General features: G+C 45.3%; 1 protein-coding gene across 1 annotated transcript in view; it reads right to left on the bottom strand.

The window, feature by feature from the left end:
- The window catches only part of LOC149435975 (NACHT, LRR and PYD domains-containing protein 1b allele 3-like), a 49,095-nt gene that overhangs the window by 21,036 nt on the left and 3,551 nt on the right, over positions 1–24,508 (bottom strand). Inside the window, exons 2-5 of the mRNA XM_089662192.1 lie at positions 24,332–24,375; positions 22,680–22,900; positions 8,360–8,649; positions 1,142–1,267 (exon numbers count right to left, since the gene is read on the bottom strand). Of these exons, the coding sequence (XP_089518318.1) occupies positions 1,142–1,267; positions 8,360–8,649; positions 22,680–22,900; positions 24,332–24,375 (681 nt within the window). The remainder of the gene's footprint in view (positions 1–1,141; positions 1,268–8,359; positions 8,650–22,679; positions 22,901–24,331; positions 24,376–24,508) is intronic.

The following is a 24,508-nucleotide window of genomic DNA, read 5'->3' as shown; positions in this document are numbered from 1 at the left end:
AATACTATCAGATTTTAGTGTACTGAGTGAATGTCACTTTTTTACATTTTTGAAATTCCTGCCGGTTCTGTCCCCCGTACGTCCCGATGCTCGCTGGGAACGGAATCCGGAAGACAGATGCCGGCATCAGCCGGAGGACATTACAGGGGACACTGCAAGGGGACATCCCGAGAGTGCAGGACAAGGTAAGTGCTGGAGGGATCGCTGGAGAAGCGCTGCAGGGTACACCCGAGTGTAGCTCGGGGTTACTGCTTGTGGTACTGAAAGTTAACCCCGAGCTGCACTCGGGAATACCACCAGGGGGGTTAGGATCCGACACATTCATACATATGTTAGTAATGTTAATAATCAGATATTAGATATTAGGTCATGGAAGTCTTCTAACACAAAAGGGCCTTCAGAAAAGGAGAGAACCGCACACAGTCACTGAAGCCCTGAGTTAGGTCGGTACTCACAATGCCACGGGATGACTGGTTGCTTCCTTCAGATATTCACTGGGCACTCTTCAGTGAGGGAGAAAACACAATGCCACTGGACAGCAGGAAACATCCTTCTAACCTCCATCAGGCACTCTTCAGTAAGTTCTCTAGACCAGAATCCCGGTTGAAACCCTTCAAATAGGCCCTCTAAATGAGGTCCCAAATAGTTATGCTACAGTTGGGACCTCATGGAGAATAATGCAGCATTCAAGCAAAGTGCCCTTAGGGGCAGAGCCCCTTCAGGTTAGGTGCTCCTCCTGCAGGACTGGACCTACTCAATTTCTGCTCCAGGCCTCAAACTATTTAGGGGTTCTCCAGCCACCTACTTGGTACACCTCCCCATAATTATGCCCTTCTGCCTTTCCTCCCACTGTGATTCCAGAACCCCCTAGAATGCAGGGGATAGAATCAGACCATCAGCCTGTGAAAAACTGAGCAGGATAAAGCAATCAACAACTGCTCCACTGGACACAGAGGAGCCAGACTAAATGTACCTAGCATCCTATTCCCTAACTTGGAGAGTGCTACATACTATTTACTTTTTTGTGATTGAAGAGGGGCACTCCTTTATATAGCTGGATGGTACCTAGAGACCCCCCTATTTTTAAAGAGCTTCCATATTCCGATTAGTAAAGCACACTAAAAATACTGCCAAGTATTACCTCTGGTATAACACTGGCGTTCGGTCCTTCAGCATTCACTTTGTACGTTTCCCCAGAGATTAATATGGTGTTGGAAGGTTTATCAATCTTATTAAATCCAGTTTTTTCCTTCTGATCATCAAGTCTCTGTATGTAATGGAAACAAAGAATTATTTTAAATGAATAAAAATGTCCCCTGAATAATCCACAATGTAAAACAGCAGTCATGTACAAGGCGTGTGCTTCTCACTTAATTAGCAATATAACCCACAGGAAGAAAAATATATATAAAATATACTGTGTATATATATATATATATATATACACTGCATGTTGAAATGAGTTTTTATTACAAAAAATAAAACATATTTTTAAAAATACATTTCAAATACACTGTATGTGTTTAAAAATACAAATCTACATTTGGGCTAGATGAATAGCGTGCATCAAAATTAACTGATGAAAATGGAGCTGGATGGGTCTATGTGTACAACAGATAATGTGGAAGGCAGAATGTGGCTGCTTCCATGTGGAAGAAAAATATATGTGAAATATATTTTAAAAATGTTTTTCCCAAATATATTGACATATATTTGAAATACTACAATTTTGGTCATCATATTCAATATATTTAAAAAATATATATGTACTGTGTATATATATATATATATATATATATATATATATATATATATATATATATATACACACTGCATATTGAAATGAGTTTTTATTACAAAAAAATAAAACATATTTTTAAAAATACATTTCAAATACACTGTATGTCTTTAAAAATACAAATCTACATTTTTGGAATGAATTTACAAATATATGTAAGAATATATGTTAAAATGACTTTTTTATATGTTAAAAATCTGAAGAATATATTTCAAAAATATATATTTCAAATATATTTTTCAGATTTTTTTTCAACATATAAAAAAATAATTCAACATGCAGTGTACATATATATATATATATATTATATATATATATATATATATTCTATATATATATTATATATTCTCTCTCTCTCTCTCTATATATATATATATATATATATATATATATATAGAATGTGGCCAAAATTGCACAATTTTAGTATTTCAAATATATGGCACTATATTTGGGGAGAATATTTTTAAAATATATTTCATATATATTTTTATTCCATATGGGAAGCTAGATCAGCACAGTGGCTAAATGGTTAGCACTTCCCCTGGCAGTACCGGGGTTGTTGGTTCAAATCCCAACCACAGCACCACCTGTCTGGAGTTTGCATGTTCTCCCTGTGCCAGTGTGGGTTTTCTCCAGTTTCCTCTTACATTCCAAAGACATGCTGGGAGGTTAACTGGCTCCTGTCTAAATTGTCCCTAGTATGTGTATGTATGAATGTGAGTTAGGAACATTAGATTGTACGCTCCTTGGGGGCGGGGACTGATGTGAATGTACAATATATATGTAAAGCGCTGCATAAATTGACAGCTCTATATAAGTACCTGAAATAAATAGTAAAGCTAAATTCAACAAGTACAATTATTTTCATCATGGAGAACCAAGGAGGGCTAAAAAAAAACACTAAAACAAGGCTGAGAAAAGTTGATGTATTTGAGTCCTATTAGTGAATCATTTTATTTCAGTGGTAAGAAAAAAGTATGTGAACCCCCAGGGAATTAACTCCTTTTCTGCAGGTATTTGCTATAAAATGTGATCTGATCCTCGTCTCAGTCACAACACTAGACACAAACAATGTTCTTGAGCTGATAACACACAATTCTAGTTTTTCGTGTCTTTATTGAACGCATCCATTAAACATTCATAGTGCTGGAGGAAAACATAAGTCAACCCATAGACAACGAAAGCTACTTGGAGTCAGAAGTCATCGCACCTGAAGTCCAAATAATGGAATGAGTTTGAAGGTGTAGCTCAGAGCTACTTTGACTGATAAAAGACGATTAAACAGTTTGCGATTGCTGTTTATAAGAGCCATCGACTGAGGTGAACCATGCTTCACAAAATGGAGCTCCCTGAAGATGTTTCAATCACGAATAGTTAATATGCATAAGGCTGGAATCTCAAAATGTTTAGGCCTTCATCTGTCTACAGCAGTGGTCTCCAAACTGTGGCCCGCGGGGTGGATGCGGCCCTCTGCTGGCTTTTATCTTTAGGCTCTGTTTCTTCCACTGATGCGAGGCACTATTCCTCCCAACCATTAGGCACCATTCTTCCAACTGACACCAATGATGAGGCCCTATTCTTCCCACTGACACCAATGATGGGGCACTATTTCTCCCACTGACACCAATGATGGGGCACTATTCCTCCCACTGACACCAATGATGGGGCCCTATACCTCTCATTGACACCAATGATGGGGCCCTATTGCTCCCATTGACACCAATGATATTCCTTCCACTGACACCAATGATGGGGTCCTATTACTCCCACTGACACCAATGATATTCCTTCCACTGACACCAATGAAGGGGCCCTATTCTTCCCACTGATACCAACTATGGTGCACTATTCTTCTAACTGACACCAACAATGAGGCCCTATTCTTCCCACTGACACCAATTATGGGGCCCTATTCGTCCCATTGACACCACTGATGGGGCACTATTCCTCCCTCTGACACCAGTGATGGGGCTCTATTCCTCTCATTGACACCACTGATGGGACACTATTCCTCCCACTGATACCAATGATGGGGCACTATTCCTCCCACTGACACCAATGATAGGGCGCTATTCCTCCCACTGACAACACTGATGGGGCACTATTCTTCTCATTCACACCACTGATGGAACACTATTCCTCCCACTGACACCAATGATGGGGCCCTATTCCTCCCATTGACACCACTGATGGGCCACTATTCCTCCCACTGACACCAATAATGGGGCCCTATTCCTCCCACTGACACCACTGATGGGCTACTATTCCTCCCACTGACACCAACGAGGGGGCCCTATTCCTCCCACTGACACCAATGATGGGACACTATTCCTCCCACTGACACCAATGATGGAGCACTATTCTTCCCACTGATACCAACTATGGGGCACTATTCCTCCCACTGACACCAATGATTGCGCACTATTCCTCCTACTGACCACAAGCACTATGTAATTTTTTTTAATCCCACTAATTGTGTACTCCCACTGGCCACAGTCCGGCCGTCCTAGAGTCTAACGGACAGTAAACTGGCCCTTTCTATAGAAAGTTTGGAGACCCCTGGTCTACAGTGAGACAAATTGCCTATAAATGGAGACAGCTTAGTAATGTGGTTACTCTTCCTAGAAGTGGGGCTCAACCAAGATGACTCTCAAGGCGCAATGCAGAATCCTCAACGAGGTAAAGAAGAACAAAGTAATAGCTAAAGGCTTGAAGGCATCACTGAACGTAGCAAATACCCCTGTTCATAAGTCTACCATGTTAGGTCTATTACACACTATGAGAAAATCGAACGAACAACGGTCCAACTTTACTATTCTGAGCCCCCTATAAGGCTACTTTCATATTGATGTGCTGCAGCTTACCTCCACCACGGGTGCAGCACAGTGCATCTGCAACTTTCCTGGGTTAGCTGCGCTTTACCATTGACTTCTATTATATTGTTCAGGTGTGGTGCACTTTCAGAAAGTGTGCCAAACCCGCAGAATACAATAGAAGTCTATGGCTCAGCGCAGCAAACCCGGGAAAGCTGCAGGTACACTGCACCCGCAGTGTGGGTAAACCGCAGCACACCAATGTGAAAGCAGCCCTATACTGATATGCCCAGTGTATTGCTTCACACTCACCTGAAGATCTCTCCTTTCCTGCTGCTGGCACCACTCTGAAGACCGTTAGCTGGGATAAGAGGTGGAGTGCAGTTGGTATCACTCGGCATGGGACAGGAGCCGGCATTACAGAGGAGGCATCGGCTTATGTGACTCTACAGTCCAACTTTACAAGTAGTCCCTCTGCATTGCACTCTGTTCTATGCTCTGGGATGGCGGTTCAGCGAGCCCAGACCACAATCCACCAGTCACCTGGCTGCGATTTACTGGTTCCTAACCCCCCCCCGCTATATATAGACAGTCGGGCGGACTGACAACTCATGATTGCCCCCCCGGGCAATAGGGGATCATGGGGCCCTTGTGTCCTTGCCCAAACTCAAAAAAGCCTATGAAAAAGGTACCAGGTGCATCTCATGGGGCCCCCTACTGACCCCAGCCCTCCAAATGGTCAGTCCACCCCTGTAGACAGTATATATTTTTTGAGAGGTAGAGACCTGTCTCCTGATATTTTAGTTTTGTTTATGAGTTCAGATATCCTTTATATGCTGAAATTATAACAATTAACATCTATCTTGATATTATCGAGCAGCAAGGGGGTGTAAATGACAGACCTGCTTGAAAAAAGTTATACGTGTTTTTCGGCCTATAGTTAATATATATGTATGTAACACCCTCCTAGTTATGCTAGGGGCCGTTAGAGATCTCAAATTGGCTAGTTAGGAGCTGCTAGTCCAGCTGGGGTCAAATTTGGGACAGGGCTGAGAAGCTCTTCAGACAAGCCTCTCTGTGATTTCCCCTGATCTGAGGTTCTCTGGGAGAACCTTGGGGACAGTGGGAAGATCCGAGGAGTAGCTGACTGCACCCCTTTAGGGACTCTGGCCAATCTCCAACAGGCAGTTAGAAGGGGCTGGACTCCATTAAAATGGTGAAGGAGCTTGCTCAGTCAGGAGGAGCAGGAGGAAGAGTTTGTGGTAAAGATGCAGAGAGATGCAGAGAGCGAGGTGCTGTGAGGCTGTGAGCGGGTCTGCCTGGATGGGACCTGCCTGCAGGCCTGGAGTCTGGAAGGTGGAAGCTCAGACCTCACAGGACTCTATTGAGGGAACCACCTGTGGAGCAGGAGAAAGTCGCCCAGCTCACATGCCTGGTTGCTGCACTTGTCCACATGGCTTACAGGAGAGCACTCTAAGTGAGTACACCTCAGCGGCGGACTGACAACTCATGGGGCCCCCGGGCAATAGTGGATCATGGGGCCCCTGTGTCCTTGCCCAAATTCAAAAAAGCCTATGAAAAAGGTATCAGGAGCATCTCATGTCGCCCCCTACTGACCCTGGGCCCTCGGGCAGTGCCCGAGTTTCCAAATGGTCAGTCCACCCCTGGTACACCTACAACCCCTGGGTGGATTGGAAAACCAGATTTGCCCCATGCTCTAGACCAGTGATTCCCAACCTTTTTTTCAGTGAAGACACCCTTTAAAGTTCTGGACAGTCTTGAGGCACCCCATTCTAAAATGTAAAAAAAAACTATTCTAAAAGTTCTATATAACGCAGCAACATTCATACATGTAGGACATCCAACGTTAGAGGGGATTTATGCTTTCAAAGCAAATATACTTTTGCACACTGGTACTGACTAGTATTGCATTGTTTCTCCTCTCCCTCAGTTTTATGAGCGTTTTGGTTTAGAAGTGTTTTTTAAAGATAACCTCAGGAGACCTTCTCAAATGTCCAGAATGCACTGAAAAACAGTAAAAAATTAACTATTTCAGACATAGACATAGAGAGAGCAGAAGCAGAGAGAGCAGTATGTGTTGAGATTAGCTGTCTTTTTTTGTGGTGTTTGGATTTTCTGGCTCATTTCTGTGCAGACATTATTGCAGCCGTGTCTAACATTTTCTTTCATGTGAAACCTCAAAGTACGGTGTACCGGGTCCATTTGAGCAACGGGAAAACGCTTTACATGCATTTTTCATGATGAAAAAAGGCTCTGGACAGCATCTGGAAATGGAAGAGTTAAAAAAAAATTCCAAACGCTTATAAACACGTTTACAAGCGTTTGGTGTTTGAAATGCTGATAAAATCTACTCCTGAACGCACGTTTTCTGTACCGACTGTAAACTCAACTGCCTGTAAACGACTGTAAATGATGATGTACACACGGACACAGAGGAGAACATTAGGGAAAGTTCAGGGGCTGCTGAAAAAAATGCAGAAAAGATCCTAAACGTGAGTTTATCAGCCGCAGTGTACATGAGCCCTTACACTTACTCTTAAAACACTTGCTTTGAAAGCCCAACTGGCTTTTGGCTGGCCCAAAAAATAATACACTGTTGATCCCCACCCTCCCCCTGCATATACAGGGTATAATACTCATTTTTTTGCTTTGGTCTTCCCTCCCACCCTCAATACCATCCTGCATTGTGCATCATGATGTCAATCAGATGGGCAGGGACCTGTAAGGTAAAATACACATGGACATGGACCCCACCCCCCATTGACTTCTCCATCACATCCAACAACGCCAATATCAAACCCGCCCTGCAGGCCAGAGTACTTGGTGTCATTGTGGACTCCAACCTATCCTTCCAGCCCCAAGTCCAATCATTAACAAACTCATGCAGACTCCACCTCCGCAACATCGCCAAAATCCGCACGTTCCTAACCGCAGAAACCACTAAACAGCTCATCCACTCCCTCATCATATCACGACTCGACTACTGCAACTCCCTCCTCACTGGCCTGCCTCGCCGCTGGCTATCCCCGCTTCAGTCCATCCTGAATACGGCTGCCAGACTCATTCACCTTTCCAACCGCTCCGTTTCCGCCACCCCCCTCTGCCAATCCCTCCACTGGCCTCCACTCAGTGTCCTCCACCCCCCTCTGCCAATCCCTCCACTGGCTTCCGATTGCGCAACGGATCAAATTCAAAATCCTAACATTGACGTACAAAGCTGTCCACCATACTGCCCCGAACTACATCACTGACCTAATATCCAAGTACCGCCCAACACGCACACTCCGCTCCTCACAAGACCTCCTTCTCTCTAGTTCCCTGGTCTCCTCCTCCCATGCCCGCCTCCAGGACTTCTCCAGGGTGTCACCCATCCTCTGGAACTCCCTGCCCAAACCCATCAGATTATCACCTATTCTCCTCTCCTTTAGGCGCACCCTGAAAACCCATCTCTTCAGGGAAGCCTACCCCACCCCCTGCTAACCTGCCGACCTCCTCCACTCTTCCTACCACTCCATCCCCCACAGCTATCTCCTCCTGTACCACCATCCCCTCCCTCCTAGATTGTAAGCTCCAAAGAGCAGGGCCCTCGATCCCCTCATGTTTTGCATTGTACTGGTATTGTTCTGTCACATGTTCTGTCCCCCTTTGTAATGTACAGCGCTGAGCGAACTATTGGCGCTTTATAAATACTGTATAATAATAATAATAATAATAATGGACATATTACCTGCAGATCAGGATTCCTGCACGGCACCAGATACAAATGAGTGCGGTATTCTTTGATTTCTTCATTGTGTGGACTCACTATACGGAAGTATAAAAGAACCTTCCCATTAATTGGTATGGATCTCCTCTTCAGTGTCAAAAAGGAAGTGGAACGAATCATAGCTCCGGCACGGGAGAAAGTGGGATCCTCCAACACAATGTAGGATGCATTAACGCTGGTTGGGGTTTTAAAATGTACTTTTTCTTTCTTAAAGTGGCCATATTTAATGCTGGATATGTCCCTACCGAGACCTGTAAATGTAAAAAGAGCATTACATAAGTATAGGTAATACACCCCCTCGGGGTGGGTATTGAGGTGCGCCAAGTACAAACGTTCATATCACTTAGAGGTCCCTTTGAAATGTTTATTGGTTAAGAGCATTGGATACATCCGATGCATTTCGGGGGGAAAGGCCTATCTGGTCTTCATGGCTTGTGCAGTGGATGTTATTAGAATCATGATGAGACCAACGTTGGGGGCTTAATAAAGACGGTCAAATCTTAATGACACTATAAACTGCAGGCAAACGGACAGTTACAGTCTCTCTGATGGACAGCTCTATGGGGATGTGATGGTCAAGTATCCTCAAACCTTGGCCATGAATGTATTTAAAATGCTGTAAAAAGAACAATGGTGCTGTACAAATGTCAAAACTCCAAAGATAAGTTAGGGTAACAGGCTGGAGCGCACAATTCCAAATCTTTCTGTCCTGTTTGTAATCCAAGACATTTCCCTTAGCAGTGCCAATGGAGAATTACCTGACCTGCCTGTCCTGTACTCAAGGCCACTAACAGGAGGTACATGTAGCCTTCTCATACTGAACCCTGGACCCCCTACTGACTCAGTAGTGCCTAGACAGCCTCAGTTTAGCATCATATAGGGTCTGAACCAGGGGAGGACTGAGCATTTGGAAACTCAGGCACTGCCCAAGGGCCCGGAGTCAGTAGGGGGCCCCATGAGATGCCCCTGGTACCTTTTTCATAGGCTTTTTTGAGTTTGGGCAAGGACACAGGGGCCCCATGATCCCCTATTGCCCGGGGGCCCCATTAGTTGTCAGTCCGCCCCTGGTCTGAACCAATCACTGCTAACCAGTGGCGACCCGAGGCAGGTGCGGGTGGTGCGGTCCGCACTGGGTGACACCGACCGCACGGGGTGACACCGGACCCGCTCCACAAAAAGGCAAGTTGTAAAGCAAGCCGACGATCCCTGCAGGATGGATCAGATCCATGCTGCGGGGATCGTCGGCTTTCTTTACAAATTACCTTTTCTTGGAGCGGGTCCGGTGTCACCCCGTATAGGTTGCATGCTGACAATCCTGCGGGGATCGTCGGCATGCAACCTATACGGGGTGACACCGGAGTAGCAGTAAGATGTCTCCAATGTAGATGTCCCCCCTGACACAACTGCGCATGTCCTGGTTTCAGGCACGATCAATCGTTAATTGATCATGCCTGAAACCGGGATATGCGCAGTTGCTTCAGGGGGGACATATGTACATGGGAGACACATCTTGCCGCTACACCCGGACCGGCTCCAAGAAAAGGTAAGTTGTAAAGAAAGCCAACGATCACCGCAGGATGGATCAGATCTGCTGATCCGATCCATTCTGCGGGAATTCTCGGAGGGGGTGTCACCGAGTGTTACAACACTGGGTGACACCAACCCTATGGACGCCTGCTGCTAGCTGATGCCTGAGAATCATGAAGGAAACTTTTCTGGAACTTCAAACTCTAGAGCATAATGAGAAATTCTGGGCCCTGCTCTCAAGCCACTGATGGGAAGAAGGAGGGGAGTGGTGGTGTTGAAATGTGTTTTTTTATATATTATAAAATATACAAAAAATATTTTTAAAAATATATATTTTTTAAAATATACAGTTGCAAGAAAAAGTATGTGAACCCCTTGGGATTAGGTGGAGTTTTGCATGAATTGGGCATAAAATGTGCTCTGAACGTCATCTAAGTCACAACAATAGAAGAACACAATCTGCTGAACATAATACTACACAAACATTACATGTTGCCATGGTTTAATTGCACATAACATGTAAACATTCACAGTGCAGGGAGGAAAAAGTATGTGAACCTTTGGACTTAATAACTGGTTGACCCTCCTTTGGCAGCAATAACCTCAACCAAACATTTCCTGTAGTTGCAGATCAGACCTGCACAATGATCTAGAGTAATTTTGGACCACTCCTCTTCACAAAACTGTTTCAGTGTAGCAATATTCTTGGGATGTCTGGTGTGAATCGCTCTCTTAAGGTCATGTCACAGCATTTCAATCAGGTTGAGGTCAGGACTCTGACTGGGCCACTCCAGAAGGCAAATTCTGTCCTGTTGCAGCCATTGTTTTGTTGAATTACTTGTATGCTTTGGGTCATTGTCCTGTTGCATCACCCATCCTCTGCGGAGCTTCAGTTGGCGGACAGATGGTCGTACGTTTTCCTGCAAAATGTCTTGATAAACTCTGGAATTCATTTTTCCATCAATGACAACAATCCGTCCAGGCCCTGAGGCAGCAAAGCAGCCCCAAACCATGATGCTCCCTCCGCCATGTTTTACAGTGGGGATGAGGTTTTTTTGTTGGTGTGCTGTGCCTTTTTTTCTCCACACTTAGTGTTGTGTGTTCTTCCCAAACAACTCATTCTTGGTTTCATCTGTCCACAGTATATTTTGCCAGTAGTTCTGTGGAACATCCAGGTGCTCTTTTGCAAACTTCAAACGTGCTGCAATATTCTTTTTGGACAGCAATGGCTTCCTCCGTGGTGTCCTCCCATGTACTCCATTCTTGTTCAATGTTTTCCTTATTGTAGATGTGTCAACAAAAATGTTAGCATGTACCAGAGATTTCTGTAGGTCTTTAGCTGACACTCTGGGATTCTTCTTTACCTCATGCAGCATTCTGCGCTGTGCTCTTGCAGTCATTTTTACAGGACGACCAAGCCTAGGGAGAGTAGCAACAGTGCTAAACTTTCTCCATTTGTAGACAGTCTGTCTTACCGTGGACACATGAACATCAAGGCTTTTGGAGATACTTTTGTAACCCTTTCCAGCTTCATGCAAGTCAACAATTCTTGATCGTAGGTCTTCTGATAGCTCTTTTCTGCGAGGCATGGTTCACATCAGACAGTGCTTCTTGAAACCAGTAAACCCAAAACAGGTGTGTGTTTTTTAAGGGCAGGACAGCTGTCAGCAACACATCCAATATCATCACATTGATTGGAGTCAAGGTTGGCTCACTCCTGGCTCCAATTAGCTCTGGGAGAAGTCATTAAGCTAGGGCCTCACATAATTTTTCCTCCCTGCACTGTGAATGTTTACATGTTATGTGCAATTAAACCATGGCAACATCTAATGTTTGTGTAGTATTATGTTCAGCAGACTGTGTTCTTCTATTGTTGTGACTTAGATGACGTTCAGAGCACATTTTATGCCCAATTCATGCAAAACTCCACGTAATCCCAAGGGGTTCACATACTTTTTCTTGCAACTGTATTCTTCAGATTTTTTTAACATATAAAAAAGTAATTTTAACATATATTTGTAAATGTATTTCAAGAATGTAGATTTGTAATTTTAAAGACATACAGTATATTTGAAATATATTTTGTAATAAAAACGCATTTCAACATGCAGTGTGTATATATATACAGTCATGGCCGAAATTGTTGGCACCCTTGATATTTTTCCTGAAAATCAAGTATTTCACACAAAAAAGGTATTGCATTAACACATGTTTTGCTATACACATGTTTATTCCCTTTGTATGTATTGGAACAAATATAAAACAGAGGCAGAAAAGCAAATATGACATAATGTCACACAAAACCCCAAAAATGGGCTGGACAAAAGTATTGGCACCCTTAACTTAATATTTGGTTGCACACCCTTTGGAAAACATAACTGAAATCAGTCGCTTCCTATAACCATCAATAAGCTTCTGACACCTCTCACCCGGAATTTTGGACCACTCTTCCTTTGCAAACAGCTCCAGGTCTCTCTTATTGGAAGGACACCTTTTCCCAACAGCAATTTTAAGATCTCTCCACAGGTGTTCAATGGGATTTAGATCTGGGCTCATTGCTGGCCACTTCAGAACTCTCCAGCGCTTCTTTGCCATCCATTTCTGAGTGCTTTTTTTTTTTATTCCATAAAAGTTTATTTAGAAGTGACAACATGTTACAGGAAAATATAAAGAAATGCACACGCAGCATCAATCAGGTCATAGACACAGCTTAAGCCAAAATACAGGAAGAAACAACATGGTAGAGTGCGACACTATGGATAACATAAGCATGGCAAATTACGGCAGAGATATACCTGTAGTACTCAAGATTCAAAAATGTACAATATAGAAGGTGATAACAGCTTACTTCCACCAAGTGAATATTGGCGTACTGGCCTAAGCATGGAGGAAATGAACCTTCAGAGCCTAAACCAAAAGCAGTACACGATCATGAGGCTAAGTGAGCATTGTAGTATAAGAGAAGACGTCGTGAGTACCATTGACTATCCTAGAGGAGAGAAGCTAACCATATACCAAGTAATCCTGGATAAAATGAAGATTAAGCCTGATCGAAGACTAAGAGGTTGTCGAGAAAGAAAAGAAAAAAGGGGAATAGAAAGAAAGAAAAGGATAAGAAAAGGAAAAGAATGGGAGTCATAGTAGAGAGAGAGAAGAGAAAGAGGGGGAGAGAAAAAAAAAAAAAAAAAAAAAAAAAAAAAAAAGGGGGTGGGGGGTAGAGTAAGGGGAGAGGGAGAAGGGGGAATAAGAGGCAAAAAAAAAAAAAAAAAAAAAAAAAAAGGGGGGGAAGCAAGGGAAGCGAAGGGTCCGGGCTGCGACGTTCGTGTCAGCATTGTTATTGGAGATCATAAATGAGAGTGTCAAGAATTTAAACACTCACCAAAGCTAAGCAGGCAAATATAAATTACCGGAAAAGAGGTCATAACCACACAGATTATGAGAGAACCAAGGGCATAACCAGAGGTAGGGCTGAGCTCAATCAGGTATCCCGACCCATGAGAGATCCGAATTCAGGGGTAGTTACAAAGTGGGTCCAGCAGGCCCAAACATGTGAGTATTTAGTTGGCAGATCAAGTGCAGTCGCAATCAGTTCCTCCATTTCCGCCACTTTGCCTACTCGATTGAGCCAATCGCGTATAGTTGGGGGGTGAGTGGAGCCCCATAGCACAGGAAGACAGAGTCTGGCTGCGTTGATCATATGCATCGCTAGGGACTTGAAATATTGACTCCTAGGAATGGGGGTATGATGAAGCAATAGCTGAGCAGCAGAGAAAACTATGGGCAGAGTGGTCACTGAAGTCACCAACCGGTGGACCTCCTGCCAGAATGGTTGAATAAGTGGACAGGACCACCAAATATGCAAGAAAGAGCCATCAGGTGTCCCACATCTCCAGCACACGTCAGGGACAGAAGAGTTAAACCGATGAATTCTGGAGGGAGTACGATACCATCTAGTGGCTAATTTGAAGCCATTTTCCTGCGTCGAAACATTACTCGAGCAGGAGTGGGAGTACATAAAAATGCGGTCCCAATCCGACTCTGATAAATCCGTCTTTAGGTCTCTGTTCCACGCACGGCAAGAGGGGAAAGAAGTGCAAGTCCTGCTGTCCCCTAGGAGAGGATAAATCTCAGAGATCAAATGCTTCCGCGGTTCGGATTGAGAGCATAAGGATTCAAATGGAGTAACAGGGCGAGTCCAATTATGGCGGGATTTATGGAAAAGCAGGAAGTGTCTAATCTGAAGAAAGGCCCAGAGAGGGAATTCGCGGATATTCAAGCTAACCTTCAGCTCCTGTAATGTTTTCACCTTGCCGGAGTGAAGAAAATGTTTTACTAAAATCTGAGCGTATGGCCAGTAATTTGATAAAAAATCCTTGTGCAACCCTGGGGGAAAATCTGGATTCAGGCGGATCGACGTCAAGGGACTAGGAGAGTCCGAAACGGAAGACGTTTTACAGGCCTTACGGAAAACTTCTAACGTGGGACCTATCAAAGGATGGGAGAGGAGAACTTGAGGTGTGTGTTTCGGCAATAGCCAAGGGATCGATGGTAGGGGAGTGGGCGAAAAAGCCTTCTCCAAAAGGACCCAGTCTTTGGAAGCAGAATGAATGTGCCAATCGACTATGCGGGAAAGATGACACGCCCAGTAATAGCGGTGCAGGTCAGGGAGCCCAATGCCCCCGCTGAGTTTGGGACGAGTCAGCTGAGAGAACGAGACCCGCGGACGCTTGTGATTCCATAAAAATAAGGAACATAGTTTCTTGCAAGAAGCAAAGAATGTCAAAGGAAGTTGAATTGGCAAAGTTTGGAAGAGATAAAGGAGACGCGGAAGTATATTCATTTTAATAATGGCAGCCCTACCAAACCAAGAGAAGCAGGGGCGATGCCACTTGTTTAGGTCTTCCTGAATGACTTTGAAAACCGGTAAGAAATTTTTGGCATAAAGGTCGTCCAGATTGCGAGTAAGTTGTACACCAAGATATGGAAGGGCATCCTTCACCCACTGAAATGGAAAATGAGACTCACAGAAGGAGACGAGATCAGTGGGAAGGGTTATGTTGAGGGCGTATGACTTTGAAAAATTAATTTTCAAGTTTGACAAAAAGCGGAAAAAAGCAAAGTCTTTCAGCAAACTCGGTAGGGTGGTGCGAGGGTCAGCCAAAAAAAGGAGGATATCATCCGCATAAGCAGCAAGTTTGTATTCTTTGTCTGCTATCCTGATCCCCTTAATATCTGGGTTAGCGCGAATTTGTCTCAGAAGAGGTTCAAGGGAAATGACGAACAGAAGCGGGGATAGGGGGCAACCCTGACGAGTGCCATTTCCCAGGCGGAAAGGGTTCGATAAGTGTCCATTGACCCGAACTTGAGCTGTAGGGCCCGAGTATAGGGTCATAATAAAGTTTATCATTTTCTCGCCCAGGCCCAAAGCCATCAGTGATCCCTGCAAATAATCCCAAGCAATCCTGTCAAAGGCCTTCTCAGCATCCAATGAAAGGAAGAAGGCCGGAGAGTTAGATTTGCAAAGCCAGTGTTGGAGATTAAGGGCCTTGATAGTGTTGTCCCTAGCTTCTCTACCAGGGATAAATCCCACCTGATCCAAGTCAATGAGGGAAGGGAGCAAAGGGAGAAGTCGGTTAGCAAGCATCTTTGCAAACAACTTAATATCCACATTTAGCAGGGAGATGGGTCTGTAATTAGATACCTGGGAGGTATCTTTACCGCTTTTGGGGATGACGGAAATGTGTGCTTCCAACAGCCTATGGTGTGGCCTAGGGGACTGAGAAAGAGTATTGAAAGCGGAAAGAAATGGAGTACTCAGAATGTCCAGAAAGGATTTATAATAAGCTGCAGAGAAGCCGTCAGGACCCGGACTTTTGCCCGTTTTCAACTGCCGTACCGCGCACTGCAATTCGCTTAAGGTCAAATCTTGGTCCAGCGATAGAACCGTCTCCTCAGAGAGAGCGTTTGGACCATGAAGACGAAGAAATTCAGAGATTAGGGACGCTCTAGGCCTGTCAATGTGCATCGGGGGACGTTCTGGTGGAAGATTATAAAGGGACTTATAAAAATGTTCGAACTGAGAGGCAATATCAGGATTGGACGTGGCCATCACACCGTCAGGGCCTCTTATTTTATGTATAGTCATATGGGATCGTTTTTCCCGAAGAGCCCGAGCAAGAAACCTCCCACTTTTATTGGCAAACTCATAATAAAGCTTTTGGGAGAGGATGAATCTTTTCTTGACCACTTTGCCCAGCTCAGTAAGAAGTCGCAAGCGAGCACTGGTGAGTTCCGAAAGAGTCGACGCAGCCAGAGTCTGTTTATGTGCCCTCTCCAGAGAGCGTATCCTATCTGTAAGTAGCTTCAAACGTTGCTGTCTGTCTTTCTTACGTCTCGTTGCTGCCGCTATAAGGCAACCCCGGATAACACATTTATGAGCTTCCCATTGCGTAAGGGGGGAGGTATCCGAAGAGCCATTCAAAGAGAAATATTCACACAGATGAGAGCGAATATCTTGTTCAATAGCACAGTCTGCAAGAAGCGAGGCGTCTAAGCGCCACAGCTTCGAGCGAGCAAGTTTCTCCGGGAGCCGCAAGGTTACGGTTATGGGGTGGTGATCGGAGAGAACCATCGGCTCTATAGATGCAGCATGTAGAAATGGGAGGTCCGACTGTGACAGAAAAAGGTAATCAATCCTAGAATACTTATTGTGCGGCGGAGAAAAGAACGTGTAATCCTTAACAGTGGGGTGGAGTGTGCGCCAGGAGTCATGTAATTGCAAGTGTTGCAACTGCAAATGTATCTGCCTGAGGGCCTTAAAAGGCAAAAATGAACTGCCCGAAGAGGAGTCTAGCAATGGGTTTAATGGGACATTCAAGTCCCCCCCCATTATCAGCATACCCGATTGAAACTCAGCCAAAGTAGCAGCAGTCATACGCATAAACGTAACCTGTTTGGTATTGGGAGCATAAATATTGGCAAGTGTGATGGGTCTGTTGGAAAAAGAGCCCTTGACAAACAGATATCTGCCCTCCGGGTCAGCAAGGGAATCCTGTAGCACAAATGGGAGATGTCTGGCAAACAGGATAGCCACTCCTTTCGATTTAGCCAGTGGATTGGTGGCATGAAGAACAGTAGGGTATCTGAAGTTAAAAAGCTTGGGTATGGAGTCCCGGCGAAAATGCGTCTCCTGGAGGAGGAGTATATCCGCCTTTAGCTTATGCGCGTAAGAAAGTAACATAGATCTCTTTTCGGGAGTGTTCAGACCCTGAACATTGAGTGAAAGAATTTTTAAGGACAGCAGTCCCGCATTAGAGGCGGGAGAAAGCATGACTGCAGAGCTTGATCGCGGAAGCCTGATGACACAACTACAAACGAGCAGGGAGAAGAAAAAAAAAAAAAAAAAAAAAAGGGGGGGGGGGAGTAGGAGAAAAGGGAGAGAAGTAAGGGGGTAGAGAGCAAGAAAAAAGAGAAGGAATAAGAGAACTCCCAAGAGAGAGAGAAGAAGAAAAAAAAAAAAAAAAAAAAAAAAAAAAAAGAGAGAGAAGAAAAGGGGTGAAAGTACTACACGGCTCGGGGAGAAGACCAGCTAGTCCACGTATGAAAGGAAGAGTACAGAAAGAGGGAGGAAAGTTAGAAGAAGAAAGAGATCAGAGCCAAAAAAGAAAAAAAGGGAAGGAAAACGAGAGAAAAGAAAAAGTAGAGGAGAGGAAACTAATAATAGTAGCCTAATGTAGGAGGTCAGTGAAAGCTCACAGAGCTCACTGTGTGGGGAACGAAGTAAGCGTTGAGCCAAGAGTGAAGCAACCGCCGGCCGGTCGCCTCGCAAAGTGCATAATCAAAAAGACAAAACTAAAGGAGGGTGAGTGTTGAAAAAGGGGGGGCTCAAGCAAGGCATGTAATACTGTGTACAGTAAAGGCCAAGCCAAAAGGGAAAAGACCTTGGACAACCCCAAGAGGTGATAAGCCAGGAGGCGTATGCGGGTGCCCGCGGCGGGCACGCTGGCAAAAAGGGGCAACAGTGACGGGATAATAGGTCACAGATATTCCATTATACGGATTGAGAAAAATCGAGGGGCTAACCAATCCTGCATGAGGACAGGGCAAATTATATCCGTATAAGAACAGAACCTACAGGCAGGACATGTAAAACAGTAGATCTGTGAGAGGCCGTAAGGAGTAATACAGGCTTATCAATTAAAGAAGCAATAATACAACATAACATATAAACAAATGCCATACAGGAAAAACAAATTTCAATACAAAAACTGAGGTCAGGAGAGAACCCTAGAAAACAGTATACCCCAGCTTCAGGCATCCGTACTACTCAGGATCCCCAGACTCAGTGCCAGAACTGTTACCCCGTGGAGACGAGCTCATCTAATTATAGCAAAATATGGAACGGATTCTACCAAAACCCCTGTGACACCCACGAGAATGAGCAGCACCTCTCCCATAACCAATGCTGAAAGGAGGGGGGGCACACCCCCAGGACTGGGGGGAAGCATAGAGCCCCAAGACAGCCGTAAGCGCTTACATAAAAGCAGGTCACAGGGGAGTACACCAACCTGCTCCGTGAGGCCTCAAACAAAGTGCGCAGAGGTGATGGTCATTCACGCGGCATCGTTCAGAATGTAACAGGGCTCCCATCAATCCCCTGGCAGCAGCATTGTGAGGTAGATCCCTCTCCCCCCCGTCCCACCCCCCTCCCCCTAAATAACAACTGCCCCTCATCAAAATCCCGTATCTAGTGCAGAACTCAAAAAGGATATCAAAAGTAACCACGGGTATCATATAGAGCACGTGTCCGAAGAAGGAGCAGAGGCAACTCCCTCCGGTCAAATAGACCCCAAAAGGCTGCAAAAATCCTTCAGATGAAGCCGGGTCGCGGCCTGGGCTTGTAGTGCAGTACAAACTGAAAGGAGCCGGCCTTCCCGAGAGCTTTCACCAAACCGGAACAAGAGGAGCTTAAGACAGGAAGTGAACCGGGCACCCGGAAGGAGATAAAGACCCCTGCCGTAGGAGCAAGACCACTCTTCTTCAGTAGGCAATATACTGCGGGGAGGTAACTCCATGATGCGATAGGCGCAGAGATCCAGAGCAAGAGCAGTATGCTTGTTAGAGCAAGGAGAATCCGCAAACCAATGGGGTGTATACCGGGTGTCGATCTTGAACAAGTCTCCTGACCTGTACGCTAATAAATATCACCCCAAAACCTGGGGAGGTGGCATATCAACATGGATGACTAAAGCCTGCGAGAGCGACTGTAACGAGGCAACAGTAACCGTTGGGGCAAACCAGTAGAGCCCTACTCAAAGCAAAAGTAGCTGGCCAATCACAAATCAACAGGAAAACTGGAAAAACGGAGGCTGAAAGCCTGCTGGTGTAGCGGATCATTGGTTCTCGTGCCGAGGCTTCCTGTGCGCCGGGGAGGCCGTGGGACTGGAAGTGTCCATAGAGGCCCCTGCAGGGAATCGTGGAGGTGTCGAAGGGACCATCCGGCGCCGTCGCTGAGCAGGGTTAGGCCCGCCCGTTGCACCATCTTCAGCTCTCAGATCTGGGGCACTTGGCAACCTCATAGACCCGTTCCAATCGGGTAAGGCAATCGGAGGAATATCCAAAGCAGAGCAAAAAGATGGCAGTTCTTCAGGAACACGTAGGTTGAAATTACGGCCATTCACTTGAGCAGAAAGGCAGAACGGAAACCGCCATCTATAGGGGATGTTGCGCGTGCGGAGAGTATCCAATAGGGGGCGCAGCGCCCGCCTTTGTTGCAGGGTCAGATTGGAGAGGTCCTGATATAGCTGTATCTCCGCCCCCTCATAAGCAAGATGTCTTCTCCCCCTGGCGCATTTGAGGATATCCTCTTTAAGCGGGTAACTTTCAAGACAGCAAATTACGTCCCTGGGAGGGTCTGTGTTTTCCCCCCTAGGACGGGTCGCCCGGTGTACACGTTCAATGGCAATCATGGTTGAAGGTGGGCGACCTAGGAGGTCATTAAAGATAGCTATTACCGCTTTAGGGACATCACAAGGTTCCACTGATTCAAGAAGGCCCCGGACCCTAATGTTGCGTCTGCGTCCACGATTGTCTAAGTCCTCAATGTGTCTATAAAAATCTCGAATGGTCGACACATGCAGCGCTGATTGTTGTTGTAAATCAGAAATTGCCGCCTGATTCTGCCTGGTATCCAGCTCCACCCGCTCCACCCTTGTGCCCATAGAGCGGATGTCATCCCTTAATTCAGAGAGGGCAGAGGTTAATGTGGTGGTTAAGGTGGTCTTTATATCAGCTGCCACAGCCTGGAGGTCCCTTAATGATAGGGAATGTGTAGCACGTGAGGAATGTGAGGAATCCAGCTGTGGCACTGTGTCCAGCACAGCATATTCGGCTGTGCTTGCAGAGCCTGTGTCAGAGACTGCAGAGGGAGGGGGAGAGGGGGAGGACGCTGCAGAGGGAGAGGGCTGCGGCCCGTCTTTCAGCTGGGAGCGGAAGAGCTCCTTTATATGCCTCCCCTGAGCGTTCTGACCCCGCGGGGACCGCGATCTGGCCCCAGAGGGTGCCCTGTCGGTCTTCCCCATAGCAGAGGGGAGATGTCTCACCCGTCAGTGCAGAGCGGCAGCAAGGTAGGAACCGGCCGGCGGGAGCTCCGTGATTACGCGGCCATCTTCACTCGCGGCTCGGCCACGCCCCTTCTGAGTGCTTTTTGACGTATGTTTGGGGTCATTGTCCTGCTGGAAGACCCAGGATCTTGGACGCAAACCCAGCTTTCTGACACTGGGCCCTACAGTGCGACCCAAAATCCTTTGGTAATCCTCAGATTTCATGATGCCTTGCACACAGTCAAGGCACCCAGTGCCAGAGGCAGCAAAACAACCCCAAAACATCATTGAACCTCCACCATATTTTACCGTAGGTACTGTGTTTTGTTCTTTGTAGGCCTCATTCCGTTTTCGGTAAACAGTAGAATGATGTGCTTTACCGAAAAGCTCTATCTTGGTCTCATCTGTCCACAAGACGTTTTCCCAGAAGGCTTTTGGCTTACTCAAGTACATTTTGGCAAACTGTAGTCTTGCTTTTTTATGTCTCTGTGTCAGCAGTGGGGTCCTCCTGGGTCTCCTGCCATAGCGTTTCATTTCATTTAAATGTCGACGGATAGTTCGCGCTGACACTGATGCTCCCTGAGCCTGCAGGACAGCTTGAATGTCTTTGGAACATGTTTGGGGCTGCTTATCCACCATCCGGACTATTCTGCGTTGCAATCTTTCATCAATTTTCCTCATCCGTCCACGACCAGGGAGATTAGCTACAGTGCCATGGGTTGCAAACTTCTTGATAATGTTGCGCACTGTGGACAAAGGCAAATCTAGTTCTCTGGAGATGGACTTGTAACCTTGAGATTGTTGATATTTTGCCACAATTTTGGTTCTCAGGTCCTCAGACAGTTCTCGTCTCCTCTTTCTGTTGTCCATGCTTAGTGTGGCACAGACAGACACACAATGCAAAGGTTAAGTGAACGTCTCTCCTTTTTATCTGCTTTCAGGTGTGATTTCTATATTGCCCACACCTGTTACTTGCCCCAGGTGAGTTTACAGGAGCATCACATGCTTGTAACATTCTTATTTATCCGCAGTTGTGAAAGGGTGCCAATACTTTTGTCCAGCCCATTTTTGGAGGTTTGTGTGACATTATGTCGAATTTGCTTTCTTTCCTCCCTTTTTTTGTTTTGTCCCAATACACACAAAGGGAATAAACATGTGTATAGCAAAACATGTGTTAATGCAATACGTTTCGTGAGAAATACATGATTTCCTGGAGAAATATCAAGGGTGCCAACAATTTCGGCCATGACTGTATATATTTATTTATTTATTGAAATATATTTTTAAATATATTGAATGTGACCAAAATTGTAGCATTTCAAATATATGTCAATATATTTGGGAAGAATTTTTAAAAAATATATTTCACATATATTTTTCTTCCATGTGGGAGCGGCCACATTCTGCCTTCCACATTTTCTTTTGTACACATAGACCCATCCAGCTCCATTTTCATCGGGTAATTTTGATGCACGCTATTCATCTAGCCCTTCAAGGTACCAATTTTTTTATTTTTTTTTTGGGGGGGGGTTTATTTTTTCAGCACACATTCTATCCTCCATTAATCATCATGCTGTGTTTATCAGTTCTACAGGGCCAACTATTGGATCTTTGCATTCATGTGCTATTGTAGATATGTTCCCATCATCTATGCAATAATAACCATTTGTACATGGTTTTATAATATACTATATTGTTTTTAATTATCATGTTCCCCTCCCTTTTGAAATTGAGGGGAGGGGTCCTGTTATAGGCGGTACTGGTTACACACACATATATAGATTAGGGCACCTTCTCAAGTTGGCTTCAGCTCTGAAGAAATGGACCAGGGGCGGACTGACAACTCATGGGGCCCCCAGGCAATAGGGGATCATGGGGCCCCCTACTGACCCCAGGCCCTCGGGCAGTGCCCATATTTCCAAATGTCCGCCCCTGAAAGGGACACGTCCCCAAAACACGTCAGCAGGCCGACCACACCACCAGTCGAACACTCCGCCACCATTTCGGCCATCATTGTGGCCTTACAGGCTTTCTCTTGTGCTATTTTTGTTAGTATGTTTTATGTCTTTTTTATACATTTTATTAAACCTTGGATAACACGCTAGGTGTTTGCAGCACCTGTGTGCTTTTTTCATTCATAGTCTGCGACCTACCTTCTAAATACAAATAATGTGGCAGGTGCACACTGGACACCACACCTGGCTCAACAGTGATGTTGAACAGAGGACCCACGAGTTCATAGCCGCTGTCTTTGATTTGTTTTATGTAGTCTTTGCCGTATTCCAGCTCATAATCAATTGTGACCGGCGATTTCACCTGGAATTTAATCCCCGTCTCCGAGCAGCAGAAAAGCTGGCCAGGTTTGAGTTCAAGCCTAAATAATAAAACAAATATAGATCCCTCTTAAGCAAATTACTGGAAGTGTAAAGTGTATGAGAATATATTTTCTTTTTTCTGTTTAGCGCTAAAACTATATTTTTATATATATACTATATACAGATATATATATATATATCCAAAAGTATTGGCTCCTCCCTCCATATCATGTGATTCAGGTGTTCCAATCCCCTCCATGGACACAGGTATATACAATCAAGCCCCAAGGAATGCAGACTGCTTCTACAAACATTGGTGAAAGAATGGGTCGCTCTCAGGAGCTCAGTGACTCCAAGCGTGGTCCCGTGATAGGTTGCCACCTGTGCAATAAGTCCATCCGTGACATTTCCTGGCTACTAAATATTCCACGCTCAACTGTTAGTGGGATTATAACAAAGTGGAAGCAACTGGGAACAACAGCAACTCAGCTACCAAGTGGTAGGCCATGTCACATGACAGGGCGGGGTCAGCTCATGCTGAAGCGCACAGTGCGCAGAAGTCGCCAACAGTCTGCAGAGTCAATCGCTAAAGACCTCCAAACTTGGTGTGGCCTTCAGATGAGCCCAACAACATTGTGTAGAGAGTTTCATGGAATGGGTTTCCATGGCTGAGCAGCTGCATCCAAGCCTTCCATCACCAAGTGCAATGCAAAGCGTCAGATGCCGTAGTGTAAAGCACGCCGCCACTGGACTCTAGAGCAATGGAGACGTGTTCTCTGGAGTGACCAATCACACTTCTCTGTCCGGAAATTTAATGGACATATCTGGGTTTGGTGGTGGCCAGGAGAACGGTACTTGCTTGACTGCATTGTGCCAAGTGTAAAGTTTGGTGGAGGGGGGATTATGGTGTGGGGTTGTTTTTCAGGGGTTGGGCTTGGCCCCCTAGTTCCAGTGAAGGGAACCCTTAAGGTGACATTTTGGACAATTTCATGCTCCCAACTTTGTGGGAAGAGTTTGGGGATGGCCCCTTCCTGGTCCAATATGACTGCACACCAGTGCACAAAGCAAGGTCCATAAAGAGATGGAGGAGCCAGTTTGGGGTGGAGGAACTTGACTGGCCTGCACAGAGTCCTGACCTCAACCCCATAGAACACCTTTGGGATGAATTAGAGCGGAGACTGCGAGCCAGGCCTCCTCCCCCGACATCAGTGTCTGACCTAACAAATGTGCTTCTGGAAGAATGGTCCAACCTTCCCATAGACACCCTCCTAAACCTTGTGGACGGCCTTCCCAGAAGAGTTGAAGCTGTTATAGCGGCAAAGGGCGGGGCCAACTCAATATTGAACCCTACGGACTAAGACTGGGGGGCCATTAAAGGTCATGTGCGTGGAAAGGCAGGCGGCCCTATACTTTTGACAATATAGTGACTATATATATATATATTATCCACAAATCTACAATGCTAGTAGTATGTATGCTTCTTATCTTACCTGTAGGCCTTCCCATGAACACTTGGAGACATGATGTTGCCGTCCTACATTAATATAAAAATGAATATGAAATATTGTATATTTAATCAGTTTTACAAAGGTTAAGCTTGAGGTTATATTATCTGTGGAGATGAGTTTTGGGTTCAGACTGAAGTTAAACATGGTATGAATTTCTCC

The sequence above is a fragment of the Staurois parvus genome, unplaced genomic scaffold (genome assembly GCF_062004578.1).
Source record: "Staurois parvus isolate SC_StPar_1 unplaced genomic scaffold, SC_StPar_1.0 ptg001435l, whole genome shotgun sequence".
NCBI classification, from domain to species: domain Eukaryota; kingdom Metazoa; phylum Chordata; class Amphibia; order Anura; family Ranidae; genus Staurois; species Staurois parvus.
This window is presented reverse-complemented; position numbering and strand designations above follow the sequence as displayed.